Raw genomic sequence first — 17,466 nt, 5'->3', positions numbered from 1 at the left:
GATCCTAGGCCTTGGCAGTGTTGTGCAGACTCAGGACAACTGAGCTTTATACCCGCGAGCTAGTTTGTTATGACAAATGTTTTTTTGTTTTTAAGGGGGTGACTGCATTATTAAGCAATGTTGAATTGAGTTCTTCAGTTAGGTGTTTAACTGATTTTCATCTTCCATCTCCCCTCCTAGCTCTCTCCTTTCCTCTGTTCCACTCTGCTCTCCTCTCTCCTTCCATCTCCCCTCCTGGCTCTCTCCTCTCCTCTTCTCCACTCTGTCCCTCATGCATCCCTTCCTCACTCCCGAGATTCTGCCTCTTCTCTGTCTTGTAAAGTAAGCCATACACTTGTTATAAAAAATGATAGCTTCAACTTTTAAAGAGCTAACTAAAGAAAGTTTCATTTAATTCATGCTGATTTGACGTTAGCTAGCTAAGTTAAGTTAAGCTAAGCTAACCTGACCATTTTGTCCCTGATCCCCCTTTCTCTTTCGCTGCTGGAAATATTAAAAGAAACCATTCTGAGAAAAAAAAACATCCAATCTAAGACAGATAAATGCAGCTGTCTTGCTTACACTTGATACAGTTCCAAACAAACAAGCTAACTTACTAGACTAGTAACTTTTTAGTTTTGTCATCAAAATACTTGTGGATATTACATAGCTAATTGCCGTCACAATTGTGGCAGCAATATTATAGATCTAAATCATATTAGCAGAGTTTATAGGTTATAGCCAGCTTATGTAGTTAACTAGCTAATGTTAGTCAAACAAACAAGCTAACATACCTTTCTTGCAGTTTCTCACACAGGTGCATTCTGAAGTGATTCAAGTGAGTTGTGTTTTGTGCTGCAGTGTCTGTATCGAGCGCTGGTCACTGGTGCGCTGTGTTTCTTAAATTTCAGACTGACAGATATAACCTTCAGAACTATGTTGAACCCAGACAGATGATCTATTTCCCAAGAAAAGTGAATGTGCTTTACAGAACTTTATTGAAACTATGTTTGGTAGAAATAGGATATTTATTTATTTTATTTTATTTCTGCCATACTTAAATGAATGTAGAGGAAACAGTGAAGTGCATCAACAATTTGTAATATGCTGAAAAGTGGCTAAACTAATTTAATATTTTTCAGGCAATGAGTTCAGACATTTTTTACTTTGTTTATTTGCGCCTTATAGTGAATGGCATTCTGGGATTAGGGAGTTTTCGCCAAGTCAAACAGGATAATCCAGGAAATACCATTATCCCAGAAACCCTAGACCCACTCAAATTTGCATACCGCCCCAACAGATCCACAGATGATGCAATCTCTTTTGCACTCCACACTGCCCTTTCCCACCTGGACACAAGGAACACCTATGTGAGAATGCAGCTCAGCGTTCAACACCATAGTGCCCTCAAAGCTCATTACTAAGCCAAGGACCCTGAGTTTAAACATCTCCCTCTGCAACTGGATACTGGACTTCCTATTGGGCCGCCCCCAGGTGGTAAGGGTAGGTAACAACACATCTGCCACGCTGATCCTCAACATGGGGGCCCCTCAGGGGTGCGTGCTCAGTCCCCTCCTGTACTCCCTGTTCACTCATGACTGCATGGCAAGGCACGACTCCAGCACCATCATTTAGTTTGCCAATGACACAACAGTGGTTGGCCTGTTCACCAACAACGATGAGACAACCTATAGGGAGGAGGTCAGAGACCTGGCAGTGTGGTGCCAGGACAACAACCTCTCCCTCGACGTGATCAAGACCAAGGAGATGATTGTGAACTACAGGAAAAGGTGGACCGAGCACATCACCATTCTCATCGACGGGGCTGTAGTGGAGCATGTTGAGAGCTTCAAGTTCCTTGGTGTCCAAGCTTCCTGCCAGTGTCAGAGGAATGCCCTAAAAATTGTCAAAGGCTCCCGACACATTTACATTTTTACATTTAAGTCATTTAGCAGACGCTCTTATCCAGAGCGACTTACAAATTGATGCAAACACCTATGACAACCAGTGGAACAGCCACTTGCATCTAACTCTTGTTGGGGGGAGTGAGAAGGATTACTTACCCTTACTTACCCTATCCTAGGTATTCCTTGAAGAGGTGGGGTTTCAGGTGTCTCCGGAAGGTGGTGATTGACTCCGCTGTCCTGGCGTCGTGAGGGAGTTTGTTCCACCATTGGGGGGCCAGAGCAGCGAACAGTTTTGACTGGGCTGAGCGGGAACTGTACTTCCTCAGTGGTAGGGAGGCGAGCAGGCCAGAGGTGGATGAACGCAGTGCCCTTGTTTGGGTGTAGGGCCTGATCAGGGCCTGGAGGTACTGAGGTGCCGTTCCCCTCACAGCTCCGTAGGCGAGCACCATGGTCTTGTAGCGGATGCGAGCTTCAACTGGAAGCCAGTGGAGAGAGCGGAGGAGCGGGGTGACGTGAGAGAACTTGGGAAGGTTGAACACCAGACGGGCTGCGGCGTTCTGGATGAGTTGTAGGGGTTTAATGGCACAGGCAGGGAGCCCAGCCAACAGCGAGTTGCAGTAGTCAAGACGGGAGATGACAAGTGCCTGGATTAGGACCTGCGCCGCTTCCTGTGTGAGGCAGGGTCGTACTCTGCGGATGTTGTAGAGCATGAACCTACAGGAACGGGACACCGCCTTGATGTTAGTTGAGAACGTCAGGGTGTTGTCCAGGATCACGCCAAGGTTCTTAGCGCTCTGGGAGGAGGACCGTGATGGCGAGATCATGGAACGGGCAGTCCTTCCCCGGGAGGAAGAGGAGCTCCGTCTTGCTGAGGTTCAGCTTGAGGTGGTGATCCGTCATCCACACTGATATGTCTGCCAGACATGCAGAGATGCGATTCGCCACCTGGTCATCAGAGGGGGGAAAGGAGAAGATTAATTGTGTGTCGTCTGCATAGCAATGATAGGAGAGACCATGTGAGGTTATGACAGAGCCAAGTGACTTGGTGTATAGCGAGAATAAGAGAGGGCCTAGAACAGAGCCCTGGGGGACACCAGTGGTGAGAGCGCGTGGTGAGGAGACAGATTCTCGCCACGCCACCTGGTAGGAGCGACCTGTCAGGTAGGACGCAATCCAAGCGTGGGCCGCGCCGGAGATGCCCAACTCGGAGAGGGTGGAGAGGAGGATCTGATGGTTCACAGTATCGAAGGCAGCCGATAGGTCTAGAAGGATGAGAGCAGAGGAGAGAGAGTTAGCTTTAGCAGTGCGGAGCGCCTCCGTGATACAGAGAAGAGCAGTCTCAGTTGAATGACTAGTCTTGAAACCTGACTGATTTGGATCAAGAAGGTCATTCTGAGAGAGATAGCGGTAGAGCTGGCCAAGGACGGCACGCTCAAGAGTTTTGGAGAGAAAAGAGAGAAGGGATACTGGTCTGTAGTTGTTGACATCGGAGGGATCGAGTGTAGGTTTTTTCAGAAGGGGTGCAACTCTCGCTCTCTTGAAGACGGGAGGGACGTAGCCAGCGGTCAGGGATGAGTTGATGAGCGAGGTGAGGTAAGGGAGAAGGTCTCCGGAAATGGTCTGGAGAAGAGAGGAGGGGATAGGGTCAAGCGGGCAGGTTGTTGGGCGGCCGGCCGTCACAAGACGCGAGATTTCATCTGGAGAGAGAGGGGAGAAAGAGGTCAGAGCATAGGGTAGGGCAGTGTGAGCAGAACCAGCGGTGTCGTTTGACTTAGCAAACGAGGATCGGATGTCATCGACCTTCTTTTCAAAATGGTTGACGAAGTCATCTGCAGAGAGGGAGGAGGGGGGGAGGATTCAGGAGGGAGGAGAAGGTGGCAAAGAGCTTCCTAGGGTTAGAGGCAGATGCTTGGAATTTAGAATGGTAGAAAGTGGCTTTAGCAGCAGAGACAGAGGAGGAAAATGTAGAGAGGAGGGAGTGAAAGGATGCCAGGTCCGCAGGGAGGCGAGTTTTCCTCCATTTCCGCTCGGCTGCCCGGAGCCCTGTTCTGTGAGCTCGCAATGAGTCGTCGAGCCACGGAGCGGGAGGGGAGGACCGAGCCGGCCTGGAGGATAGGGGACATAGAGAGTCAAAGGATGCAGTAAGGGAGGAGAGGAGGGTTGAGGAGGCAGAATCAGGAGATAGGTTGGAGAAAGTTTGAGCAGAGGGAAGAGATGATAGGATGGAAGAGGAGAGAGTAGCGGGGAGAGAGAGCGAAGGTTGGGACGGCGCGATACCATCCGAGTAGGGGCAGTGTGGGAAGTGTTGGATGAGAGCGAGAGGGAAAAGGATACAAGGTAGTGGTCGGAGACTTGGAGGGGAGTTGCAATGAGGTTAGTGGAAGAACAGCATCTAGTAAAGATGAGGTCAAGCGTATTGCCTGCCTTGTGAGTAGGGGGAAGGTGAGAGGGTGAGGTCAAAGAGGAGAGGAGTGGAAAGAAGGAGGCAGAGAGGAATGAGTCAAAGGTAGACGTGGGGAGGTTAAAGTCGCCCAGAACTGTGAGAGGTGAGCCGTCCTCAGGAAAGGAGCTTATCAAGGCATCAAGCTCATTGATGAACTCTCCGAGGAACCTGGAGGGCGATAAATGATAAGGATGTTAAGCTTGAAAGGGCTGGTAACTGTGACAGCATGGAATTCAAAGGAGGCGATAGACAGATGGGTAAGGGGAGAAAGAGAGAAAGACCACTTGGGAGAGATGAGGATCCGGTGCCACCACCCCGCTGACCAGAAGCTCTCGGGGTGTGCGAGAACACGTGGGCGGACGAGGAGAGAGCAGTAGGAGTAGCAGTGTTATCTGTGGTGATCCATGTTTCCGTCAGTGCCAAGAAGTCAAGGGACTGGAGGGAGGCATAGGCTGAGATGAACTCTGCCTTGTTGGCCGCAGATCGGCAGTTCCAGAGGCTACCGGAGACCTGGAACTCCACGTGGGTCGTACGCGCTGGGACCACCAGATTAGGGTGGCCGCGGCCACGCGGTGTGGAGCGTTTGTATGGTCTGTGCAGAGAGGAGAGAACAGGGATAGACAGACACATAGTTGACAGGCTACAGAAAAGGCTACGCTAATGCAAGGAAATTGGAATGACAAGTGGACTACACGTCTCGAATGTTCAGAAAGTTAAGCTTACGTAGCAAGAATCTTATTGACTAAAATGATTAAAAAGATACAGTACTGCTAAAGTAGGCTAGCTGGCAGTAGCTGCGTTGTTGGCACTACACTAATCAAGTCGTTCCGTTGAGTGTAATAATTTCTACAGTGCTGCTATTCGGGGGCTAGCTGGTTAGCTAGCAGTGTTGTTAACGTTACGTTGAGTTAAAAGAACGACAATAGCTGGCTAGCTAACCTAGGAAATCGGTCTAGACTACACAATTATCTTTGAGACAAAGACGGCTATGTAGCTAGCTATGTAGCTAGCTACGATCAAACAAATCAAACCGTTGTACTGTAATGAAATGAAGATGTGATACTCCTGACCGGTGATTGAATTCGAATCAGTAAACGTGTGGTGACGTTGGCTAGCTGTTAGCTGTTGGCTAGCTAGCAGAGTCTCCTACGTTAAGGACGACAAATAGCTGGCTAGCGAACCTCAGTGAATTAAGATAATCACTCCAAGGCTACACACACTAAACTACACAATTATCTTGGAAACAAAGACAGCTATGTAGCTAGCTAACACTGAACTAACCAAGTCGTACAGTTGAGTGAATAGCACTACAGTGATGCTAATCTGTGTGCGTTAGCTAGCGTTGCTAGCTCCTGGGCGAATAGCAGTGAAGGCTACGTTAGGGCGACGAAATACGAAATACGATAATTATGCAATTATCTCTGATACAAGGACGGCTAAGTAGCTAGCTAAGAAGAATTGCTAAGATTAGACAAATCAACCTTTGTACTATAATGAAATGTAATGAAAAAGTTATACAACCTGCAGAGCGAAGTGCGAATGCGACCGCTCGCTCCAACCGGAACCGGAAGCTCTAGTCATAGACTGTTCTCTCTGCTACCGCATGGCAAGTGGTACCGGAACAAAGATTGTATTTTTTGGAGAAATGTCCTCTGGTCTGATGCAACAAAAATAGAACTGTTTGGTCATAAAGACCACTGTTATGTTTGTAGGAAAAAGGGTGAGGATTGCAAGCTGAAGAACTCCATCCCAACCATGAAGCACAGGGGTGGCAGCATCATGTTGTGGGATGCTTTACTGCAGGAGGGACTGGTGCACTTCACAAAATAGATGGCATCATGAGGAAATATAATTATGTGGATATATTGAAGCAACATCTCAAGACCTCAGTCAGGAAGTTATAGCTTGGTTGCAAATGGGTCTTCCATATGGACAATGACCCCAAGAATACTTCCAAAGTTGTGGCAAAATGGCTTAAGGTTAACAAAGTCAAGGTATTGGAGTTGCCATCACAAAGCCCTGACCTCAATCCTATATAGAAAATGTGTGGGCAGAACTGAAAAAGTGTGTGCGAGCAAGAAGGGCCTACAAACCTGACTCAGTTACACCAGCTCTGTCAGGAGGAATGGGCCAAAATTCACCCAACTTATTGTGGGAAGCTTGTGGAAGGCTACCCAAAATGTTTGACCCAAGTTAAACAATTTAAAGGCAATGCTACCAAATATTAATAGAATGTAAACTTCTGACCCACTGGGAATGTGATGAATTTTCACCTTTATTTAACCAGGTTGGCAAGTTGAGAACAAGTTCTCATTTGCAACTGCGACCTGGCCAAGATAAAGCATAGCAGTGTGAGCAGACAACACAGAGTTACACATGGAGTAAACAATTAACAAGTCAATAACACAATAGGAAGAAAAAAAGGGGAGTCTATATACATTGTGTGCAAAAGGCATGAGGTAGGCGAATAATTACAATTTTGCAGATTAACACTGGAGTGATAAATGATCAGATGGTCATATACAGGTAGAGATATTGGTGTGCAAAAGAGCAGAAAAGTAAATAAATAAAAACAGTATGGGGAAGAGGTAGGTAAAAATGGGTGGGCTATTTGCCGATAGATTATGTACAGCTGCAGCGATCGGTTAGCTGCTCAGATAGCAGATGTTTGAAGTTGGTGAGGGAGATAAAAGTCTCCAACTTCAGCGATGTTTGCAATTCGTTCCAGTCACAGGCAGCAAAGAACTGGAACGAAAGTCGGCCAAATGAGGTGTTGGCTTTAGGGATGATCAGTGAGATACACCTGCTGGAGCGCGTGCTACGGATGGGTGTTGCCATCATGACCAGTGAACTGAGATAAGGCGGAGCTTTACCTAGCATGGACTTGTAGATGACCTGGAGCCAGTGGGTCTGGCGACGAATATGTAGCGAGGGCCAGCCAACAAGAGCATACAAGTCGCAGTGGTGGGTGGTATAAGGTGCTTTAGTGACAAAACAGATGCCACTGTGATAAACTGCATCCAGTTTGCTGAGTAGAGTGTTGGAAGCAATTTTGTAGATGACATCGCCGAAGTCGAGGATCGGTAGGATAGTCAGTTTTACTAGGGTAAGTTTGGCGGCGTGAGTGAAGGAGGCTTTGTTGCGGAATAGAAAGCCGACTCTTGATTTGATTTTCGATTGGAGATGTTTGATATGAGTCTGGAAGGAGAGTTTACAGTCTAGCCAGACACCGAGGTACTTATAGATGTCCACATATTCAAAGTTGGAACCATCCAGGGTGGTGATGCTAGTCGGGCGTGCGGGTGCAGGCAGCGAACGGTTGAAAAGCATGCATTTGGTTTTACTAGCGTTTAAGAGTAGTTGGAGGCCACGGAAGGAGTGTTGTATGGCATTAAAGCTCGTTTGGAGGTTAGATAGCACAGTGTCCAAGGACGGGCCGGAAGTATATAAAATGGTGTCGTCTGCGTAGAGGTGGATCAAGGAATCGCCCGCAGCAAGAGCAACATCATTGATATATACAGAAAAAAGAGTCGGCCCGAGGATGGAACCCTGTGGCACCCCCATAGAGACTTCCAGAGGACCGGACAGCATGCCCTCCGATTTGACACACTGAACTCTGTCTGCAAAGTAATTGGTGAACCAGGCAAGGCAGTCATCCGAAAACCGAGGCTACTGAGTCTGCCGATAAGAATATGGTGATTGACCGAGTCGAAAGCCTTGGCAAGGTCGATGAAGACGGCTGCATAGTACTGTCTTTTATCGATGGCGGTTATGATATCGTTTAGTACCTTGAGCGTGGCTGAGGTGCACCTGTGACCGGCTCGGAAACCAGATTGCACAGCGGAGAAGGTACTGTGGGATTCGAGATGGTCAGTGACCTGTTTGTTGACTTGGCTTTCGAAGACCTTAGATAGGCAGGGCAGGATGGATATAGGTCTGTAACAGTTTGGGTCCAGGGTGTCTCCCCCTTCGAAGAGTGGGATGACTGCGGCAGCTTTCCAGTCCTTGGGGATCTCAGACGAGGTTGAACAGGCTGTTAATAGGGGTTGCGACAATGGCGGCGGATAGTTTCAGAAATAAAGGGTCCAGATTGTCAAGCCCAGCTGATTTGTACGGGTCCAGGTTTTGCAGCTCTTTCAGAACATCTGCTATCTGGATTTGGGTAAAGGAGAACCTGGAGAGGCTTGGGCGAGTAGCTGCGGGTGGGGGGCGGAGCTGTTGGCCGAGGTTGGAGTAGCCAGGCGGAAGGCATGGCCAGCCGTTGAGAAATGCTCGTTGAAGTTTTCGATAATCATGGATTTATCGGTGGTGACCGTGTTACCTAGCCTCAGTGCAGTGGGCAGCTGGGAGGAGGTGCTCTTGTTCTCCATGGACTTCACAGTGTCCCAGAACTTTTTGGAGTTGGAGCTACAGGATGCAAACTTCTGCCTGAAGAAGTTGGCCTTAGCTTTCCTGACTGACTGCGTGTATTGGTTCCTGACTTCCCTGAACAGTTGCATATCGCGGGGACTGTTCGATGCTATTGCAGTCCGCCACAGGATGTTTTTGTGCTGGTCGAGGGCAGTCAGGTCTGGAGTGAACCAAGGGCTGTATCTGTTCTTAGTTCTGCATTTTTTGAACGGAGCATGTTTATCTAAAATGGTGAGGAAGTTACTTTTAATGAATGACCAGGCATCCTCAACTGACGGGATGAGGTCAATGTCCTTCCAGGATACCCGGGCCAGGTCGATTAGAAAGGCCTGCTCACAGAAGTGTTTTAGGGAGCGTTTGACAGTGATGAGGGGTGGTCGTTTGACTGCGGTTCCGTAGCGGATACAGGCAATGAGTCAGTGATCGCTGAGATCCTGGTTGAAGACAGCGGAGGTGTATTTGGAGGGCCAGTTGGTCAGGATGACGTCTATGAGGGTGCCCTTGTTTACAGATTTAGGGTTGTACCTGGTGGGTTCCTTGATGATTTGTGTGAGATTGAGGGCATCTAGCTTAGATTGTAGGACTGCCGGGGTGTTAAGCATATCCCAGTTTAGGTCACCTAACAGAACAAACTCTGAAGCTAGATGGGGGGCAATCAATTCACAAATGGTGTCCAGGGCACAGCTGGGTGCTGAGGGGGGTCGGTAGCAGGCGGCAACAGTGAGAGACTTATTTCTGGAGAGAGTCATTTTCAAGATTAATAGTTCGAACTGTTTGGGTATGGACCTGGAAAGTATGACATTACTTTGCAGGCTATCTCTGCAGTAGACTGCAACTCCTCCCCCTTTGGCAGTTCTATCTTGACGGAAGATGTTATAGTTGGGTATGGAAATCTCAGAATTTTTGGTGGCCTTCCTGAGCCAGGATTCAGACACGGAAAGGACATCAGGGTTAGCATAGTGTGCTAAAGCAGTGAGTAAAACAAACTTAGGGAGGAGGCTTCTGATGTTGACATGCATGAAACCAAGGCTTTTTCGTTCACAGAAGTCAACAAATGAGGGTGCCTGGAGACATGCAGGGCCTGGGTTTACCTTCACATCACCCACGGAACAGAGGAGGAGTAGTATGGGGGTGCGGCTAAAGGCTATCAAAACTGGACGCCTAGAGCGTTGGGGACAGAGAATGAAAGGAGCAGATTTCTGGGCATGGTAGAATATATTCAGGGCATAATGCGCAGACAGGGGTATGGTGGGGTGCGTGTACAGCGGAGGTAAGCCCAGGCACTGGGTGATGATGAGAGAGGTTGTATCTCTGGACATGCTGGTTGTAATGGTTGAGGTCACCGCATGTGTGGGAGGTGGGACAAAGGAGGTATCAGGGGTATGAAGAGTGGAACTAGGGGCTCCATTGTAAACTAAAACAATGATAACTAACCTAAACAGCATTATACAAGGCATATTGACATTTGATAGAGACATACAGTAATCACAGGTGTTGAATTGGGAGAGCTAGCTAAAACAGTAGGTGAGACAACAACATCTAATCAGTTAGCACAACAACAGCAGGTAAAATGGCGTAGGCTATGCAGGGAGGGTCGGATTAACTACACACAGAGCCTGAGTGCGGCTGGGGCCGACAGATAAAACATAAACAAGCAGAATGGAGTACAGAATGGACAGTCTAGCATGCATCAGCTATGTAGCCAAGTGATCAGTGTCCAGGGGGGCAGCGGTGGATGGGGCAGGGAAGCTGGACTGGCGAGTGTTATCCAGGTTAAAAAACAGTTAGCAGTGCCTAACAATGACTAAATAGCTTGTAGCTAGTTAGCTGGTTAGCTTCTGGAGGTTCTTGAGTGTGTTATAAAAATTTAAAATAATGGCGATTCCGTATCTCATTGGGTGAGGCAGGTTACCGGAAGGTATAAACAAATTAAAAATCTAAAAGAGAAAGTAAATATGGGTCCAGTGAGTTTTTGGGACGCGGCGATTCAGACGGTTAGCAGGCCTGTGCTAACAAGCTAACAGTTAGTAGGCCAGGGCTAAACAAGGTAGCAGTTAGCGGACCGGGGCTAAACAAGCTAGCAGTTAGCAGGCCGAATTAGCAAGCAAGGACGTTGCGATGGGGTAAGTCTGTTTATTCCTCTTCATGCTGTGACCTCGATAGACCGGTCGAGGGTTCGGATATTGTAGCCCAGGAGTATGCTTCGGTGGTAGCACAGGAGCTCTGGCCGGGCTAGCTTCAAGCTAAGTGGGTGGAAACGCTAGCCAGGAGTAATCATCCGGGGTTGCGGTTAGCGAGATAGCTCGTTGTGAAGAATCCAGCTGAAAATGTTCCGTTTGCAGTGGGAATCCGGTGGGAATCCGGGGATAAAAAATAATAGGTCCGTTATGCTCTGGTTAGAGTCGCGTTGTTCGAACTGGCGAGAGCTTTTCGAGCTAAAGGTTAGCTGATGACTGGTTAGCTGAAGACCGCTAGCAATGGTTTGCTGACTGATAGCTGGTAGCTAGCTGGTAGTTAGCTGGCTAGCTTCAGTTGAGGGGTTCCGGATCCAAAGTAGATATAAGTACTTTAGAAGAAAATAGCTACATTGGGTGAGGCGGGTTGCAGGAGAGTATTTAGAAGTTGAGGTTTAACAAAATGTTTTAAAAGATATGCGAAGAAAAATATGTTAAAAAATATAAAAAACGATATATACAAGGGACACGACACGACAAGACGTTCGACTGCTACGCCATCTTGGAAGTATCACCACCACCACAAGAAATACAAGCTGAAATAAATCATTCTCTCTACTATTATTCTGACATTTCACATTCTTAAAATACAGTGGTGATCTTAACTGACCTAAGACAGGGCATTTTTACTCGGATCAAATGTCAGGAAATATGAAAACTGAGTTAAAATGTTTTTGGCTAAGGTGTATGTAAACTTCCCACTTCAACTGTATCAAAGCTGCAGGCTAAAGTTAAATCTAGAAAGTTAAATCCTACCCATGCTAGATTACGGAGACATACTTTATAGATCAACAGGTAAGGGTGCTCCCGAGCGGCTAGATGTTCTTTACCATTCGGCCATCAGATTTACCACCAATGCTCCTTATAGGACACATCACTGCACTCTATACTCTTCTGTAAACTGGTCATCTGTGTATATCCATTGCAAGACCCACTGGTTGATGCTTATTTATAAAACCCTCTTAGGCTTCATTCCACCTTATCTGAGGAATCTACTGCAGCCCTCATCCTCCACATATAACATCCGTTCTGCCAGTCAGATTCTGTTAAAGGTCCCCAAAGCACACACATCCCTGGGTCACTCGTCTTTTGAGTTTGCTGCAGCGAGCGACTGGAACGAGTTGCAACAAGCACTCAAACTGGACGATTTCTCTTCATTCAAAGTCTCAATCATGGACACTCTTACTGACAGTTGCTGTGTGTGATATGTTGTTGTCTCTACCTCCTAGCCCGTGTTCGTGCTTTTGTCTGTGCCCATTAATGTTTATACCATGTTTTGTGTTGCTATAATGTTGTGTTGCTACCATGTTGTTGTTATGTTGTGTTGCTACCATGTTGTATTTTCATGTGTTGCTGCCTTGCTATGTTGTCTTAGGTCTCTCTTTATGTAGTGTTGTGGTGTCTCTCTTGTCATGTGTGTTTTGTCCTATATTTTTATTTTTAATCCCAGCCCCGGTCCCTGCAGGAGGCCTTTTGGTAGGCCGTCATTGTAAATAAGAATGTGTTCTTATCTGACTTGCATAGTTAAATAAAGGTAAATAAACATTTTTTTAAAAATGTTATTCGGAGCATGTGACAAATACAATTAGATTTTATTATGTTAGCCTACCTGACACACATCTCAAACAAATATTACGTTTCTCCCTTGTGCTCTCTAGAGATGTGGTACATTGTAAACTGGTCTAGCTGTTAGGTCGCTAACTTATGTTTAGTTTTTTTGTCAGCGCTACCTGTTATTTAGACTGGTTTATGGAATGAGTGTAGATGTGTTCCGTGGTGTGTTTGGATGATGAAGTTCGCATTTATCTTTTACAATAAAATGTGAAATTGAGGAATAAAGTTTTGAAGATCCTTATTTCTACTATCAGTACAAAACAGTGTTCTTTAGTCACGTTTGTTGCATCATACGTTCTGTTGCTACTGTTCCAATCACATTTGTGATCGTACGCTGCAGGGACCACTCAACAATGATCACAAATATGTGATCGTACGCATCAAAGGGCTAGACTCTTACCCGTATTCATGGATGAACGCTTCACGGCAGACTGCAACCCCTTTCATTAAATAAGACATCCTGTGTCGTTTCCGTTTTGTTTGTACAGCTTGCTTGGCCCGTTGTGTCAAGTCATTCTGGTTCACACACTCAGTCAACTTCTTCCGTGACAACAACGCCGTTTCTTCCCTAACACGGTCATCAAAAGACTCTACAATGTCTGGTTCAATGAAAATGTTTTTACCAAAATTAAGGATTTCCTCATTGTCGGATTCATTTTCAGAGTCTGATCAGCTCATGTTATAGACAGGTGCTACATGGCGGATCAATCCGAACTAATTTCTCGCCATGTCCAACCCATTTACTATCTCAGCCAATCATGGCGAGTGGGAAGGTTCCTGACTTTTTCCGTGGTGAAACAAACTAGGCTCATATAATTTAACAATTGTATTTGTATTTACAGATGTCATCCAAGTGTGTTATTAAGGCACATGAAAGTTTACATGTTCCAGAAGGCAGTTCTATAAAAAACGCATTTTGATTAAAAAAAACAAGTTAAAATGCCTCTCCTCTGAAGTAGTGATGCACAACGTACGCCTAGTTTCCTGAAACGTGTCACAAATCATGCAATGCCATGGTATTGCTACGTGATTTGTGTTTTTTGATGTCAATTCAGTTTCGGTTCGATTATTAAAAAATAATCATGGATTTTCTGTTTCCATATTCTATATTCTATATTCAAAATCACTATTTTATTTGTTCTTTAAAGTAAATTAGGCATACTTTTATGACTGCTGAATACCAATTATCAATCACTTAGATCATGTATTTTCAGACTTGCAATGCAACTGTTTTCTATCCCTCTCGATTAGGCATTCTCTCTTCTCTCAGTCTTGATGTGTGCCCCGCACAGACTGGACAAGTTTAAGCGGGCGCGCAATGGATTATGTTCAGTGTAGTTAATTACCACGTTCTCTGTGCTAAACTATGTAGAATATTGGTCTGTTGGAAACTACAACTCCCTACTACATCGCACAGCTCAGGCTTGATATGATTTATCTCTACAAAAACTGCATATGGAGCAAACTGAAAAAAACTAGCGAAATGGAATTGACATAATTGAAGCAAAGTCGGTCAATTAGTTGTTTAAAAAGTAGTTGTTTAAAATGTTTGGTTAATCACTCAACACTATGCATTGGTAATATTTTGGTACAATGGCAGTACCATGGTAATATCATGATACTTCAAGGGCAAAACCATGGTACATTTCCATGATTCAGACTATACTATAGTTTAAGTGAAAGTAACATAGTAGTACAATGGTATACATGAAATTACCAGGAACATGATGCTTGTTTGTAAGGGTATACTGTAGAATAATTACACTGCCAGGTCCCTCTTTTTGTTTGTAAGGGTATACTGTAGAATAATTACACTACCAGATCCCTCTTTTTGTTTGTAAGGGTATACTGTAGAATAATTACACTACCAGATCCCTCTTTTTGTTTGTAAGGGTATACTGTAGAATAATTACACTGCCAGATCCCTCTTTTTGTTTGTAAGGGTATACAGTAGAATAATTACACTACCAGATCCCTCATTTTGTTTGTAAGGGTATACTGTAGAATAATTACACTGCCAGGTCCCTCTTTTTGTTTGTAAGGGTATACTGTAGAATAATTACACTACCAGATCCCTCATTTTGTTTGTAAGGGTATACTGTAGAATAATTACACTACCAGATCCCTCATTTTGTTTGTAAGGGTATACTGTAGAATAATTACACTACCAGATCCCTCTTTTTGTTTGTAAGGGTATACTGTAGAATAATTACACTACCAGATCCCTCTTTTTGTTTGTAAGGGTATACTGTAGAATAATTACACTGCCAGGTCCCTCTTTTTGAGCAAGATGGTTCAAAAGAATGTAATAAAAATTAACTCAAACAGGGAGCAGATAATAAAAGATCCAGTATATCTAGTGTGGTGAATTAAATACAAAATTAATAATAGATTTGAGTATTCTCAGATGGTTTAGAACTGTGCTGGCGTAGGGTTTGTGTGGGGTGTGGTGGGGTGGAGGTGGGAGGTTGATAATGATATCAAAACCACAGTGGAAATCATTGAGTTGTGTGTTCCCTGTTGGCAAGCCTAAAGTGGAGATCAGCGCTAGACCTAAGTAGTGAATAGTAATAATTAGTGTGATCATGCTCTGAATTCATAGGTTAAAACCACTGTTGTCTCTGTGTGTGTGGAGGGGGGATGTTTGTGTGAGGGGTGTTCGTGGGTGCGTGTGTTACAGTGTGCAGAGCTGTGACCACCGGGGTACATAGTGAGGGTACATAGTGCAGTAACAGTGAATATAAACATGATCCTCCCCCCTCCTTACTACTCTGCTCAGTGCTCACCTCAACACATTCAACCAGGCTTTACATAAACAAAGACATAACACCTAAACCCCTGCCTATTAACACCATGCTGTTCTAACATACACATATTACAGTTTTTGTAGACAATTCAACCAGAGACCACCTGGTCGTCAGTCGTCAGCGAGAGAGGGGGGGTGCATTATTATTGAGATTGTCAATTCCTAATGTGTCACCGATGTTGATTAGGATTCTGGGTTGCACCAGAGGTCTCGGTTCTGCAGAAAAAACATTTTTATAAAATAACCCATTAATGCAGAGGAGTGCAAACTAAATTAGTTACCAATTTGCTGAGCATGAATTAATGAAGAGAGCTTCTCGCGGCTCCCACGGTTGTAATTTTCATAATAAACCCCGGACCCTTTATTTGACAGGTTATTTGGTTTTTTTCGTTTGAAGGTTTTCATTAGTCTAATGAGGAGTGTGCAAGGGCGAGCAGTCAGTACAATTTACATGAGGAAGCTATCATAATAAATGAGGCAATTTGAATAACACACACAGGCTTATGCTGCGAGATAAGAGAGATTGTAGTCGGTCGGCAGACCCGGCGCTGGTAACCAATACATTAGAACCCAACTAATAACCAAAGTAAAATCCCAATAAAAGCTTTAAGTGAAGGGAACAAAATGTATGATCGATATATTGAACTGTAACGATATGATACATGATGCATTAGATGAATAATATACATGTGTTCCATTGTTAAAAAGATAGGGATGAGGAGAGAGGGAGGGATGGAGAGGAGGGGGATTCTGCCGTTCTCTGCTTTCTTTATGGCAAGCTTTTTAATTAGGCTTGTTCATCAGTTTGTTTAGACAAATGAGATATTATTCCAATGGTTTAATGATATCTCTCCACTTGTTTGATCTTTATGGTCTTGGTAGTGCATTAAATTCATCTCATGCATTATACTCACAGGGAGAGAACAGAGGAGGGTACTGTAGTATGCATTGTCCTGCTGCTGCCTCCATAATAATATCTGCTCGTATCTCCTATCGAAGACAAACTGCTCAGATACTGACACTGTAATTTGCAACCAATCATTTGTCCTTATAAAGATCTCTCATCTGCAAGTATCTGCTTTCGCAGACAGTCAAACTACACAGATACGGCACTGACAAATACTGTTGACAAAGGACAGAGACTGTTTGTTGTTGTTGAAAACAAATGATTACTTTAATTACATTTCAATTTAATTTAATTAAGTCCAGTCAACCCTCGTTCTCGCTCACAACCACATGGTGTAGCTTTCGCGTGGTCTTTTCAACTTGTTTTACTACATTATTGTCTGCAGGTAACGCTCGGTTGGTCTTTTCAACTTGTTTTACTACATTATTGTCTGCAGGTAACGCTCGGTTGGTCTTTTCAACTTGTTTTACTACATTATTGTCTGCAGGTAACGCTCGGTGGTCTTTTCAACTTGTTTTACTACAATATTGTCTGCAGGTAACGCTCGGTTGGTCTTTTCAACTTGTTTTACCACATTATTGTTTGCAGGTAACGCTCGGTTGGTCTTTTCAACTTGTTTTACCACATTATTGTCTGCAGGTAACGCTTGGTTGGTCTTTTCAACTTGTGTTACTACATTATTGTCGGCAGGTAACGCTCGGTTGGTCTTTTCAACTTGTTTTACTACATTATTGTTTGCAGGTAACACTCGGTTGGTCTTTTCAACTTGTTTTATTACAATATTGTTTGCAGGTAACGCTTGGTTGGTCTTTTCAACTTGCTTTACTACATTATTGTGTGTAGGTAACGCTCAGTTGGTCTTTTCAACTTGTTTTACTACATTATCGTCGGCAGGTAACGCTCGGTTGGTCTTTTCAACTTGTTTTACTACATTATTGTTTGCAGGTTACACTCGGTTGGTGTTTTCAACTTGTTTTACTACATTATTGTTTGCAGGTAACGCTCAGTTGGTGTTTTCAACTTGTTTTACTACATTATTGTTTGCAGGTAACGCTCAGTTGGTGTTTTCAACTTGTTTTACTACATTATTGTTTGCAGGTTACACTCGGTTGGTGTTTTCAACTTGTTTTACTACATTATTGTGTGCAGGTAACGCTCAGTTGGTG

At 44.7% G+C, this 17,466-nt stretch overlaps 1 protein-coding gene across 4 annotated transcripts in view; it reads left to right on the top strand.

The window, feature by feature from the left end:
• The window catches only part of LOC118385890 (dachshund homolog 1), a 294,778-nt gene that overhangs the window by 212,831 nt on the left and 64,481 nt on the right, over positions 1 to 17,466 (top strand). The window contains exon 7 of one of the 4 annotated variants that reach the window (XM_035773103.2): positions 11,940 to 12,813. The exons of the other annotated variants lie outside the window; for them this stretch is intronic. Within the exon in view, the coding sequence (XP_035628996.1) occupies positions 11,940 to 12,178 (239 nt within the window). The 3' untranslated portion in view covers positions 12,179 to 12,813. Of the gene's footprint in view, positions 1 to 11,939; positions 12,814 to 17,466 lie in introns of those variants that run through there. 4 annotated transcript variants of the gene reach the window in all.

The sequence above is a fragment of the Oncorhynchus keta genome, chromosome 7 (genome assembly GCF_023373465.1).
Source record: "Oncorhynchus keta strain PuntledgeMale-10-30-2019 chromosome 7, Oket_V2, whole genome shotgun sequence".
Lineage (NCBI taxonomy): Eukaryota > Metazoa > Chordata > Actinopteri > Salmoniformes > Salmonidae > Oncorhynchus > Oncorhynchus keta.
The sequence above is the reverse complement of the archived record's forward strand: the minus strand, read 5'-3'. Positions and strand labels throughout refer to the sequence as shown.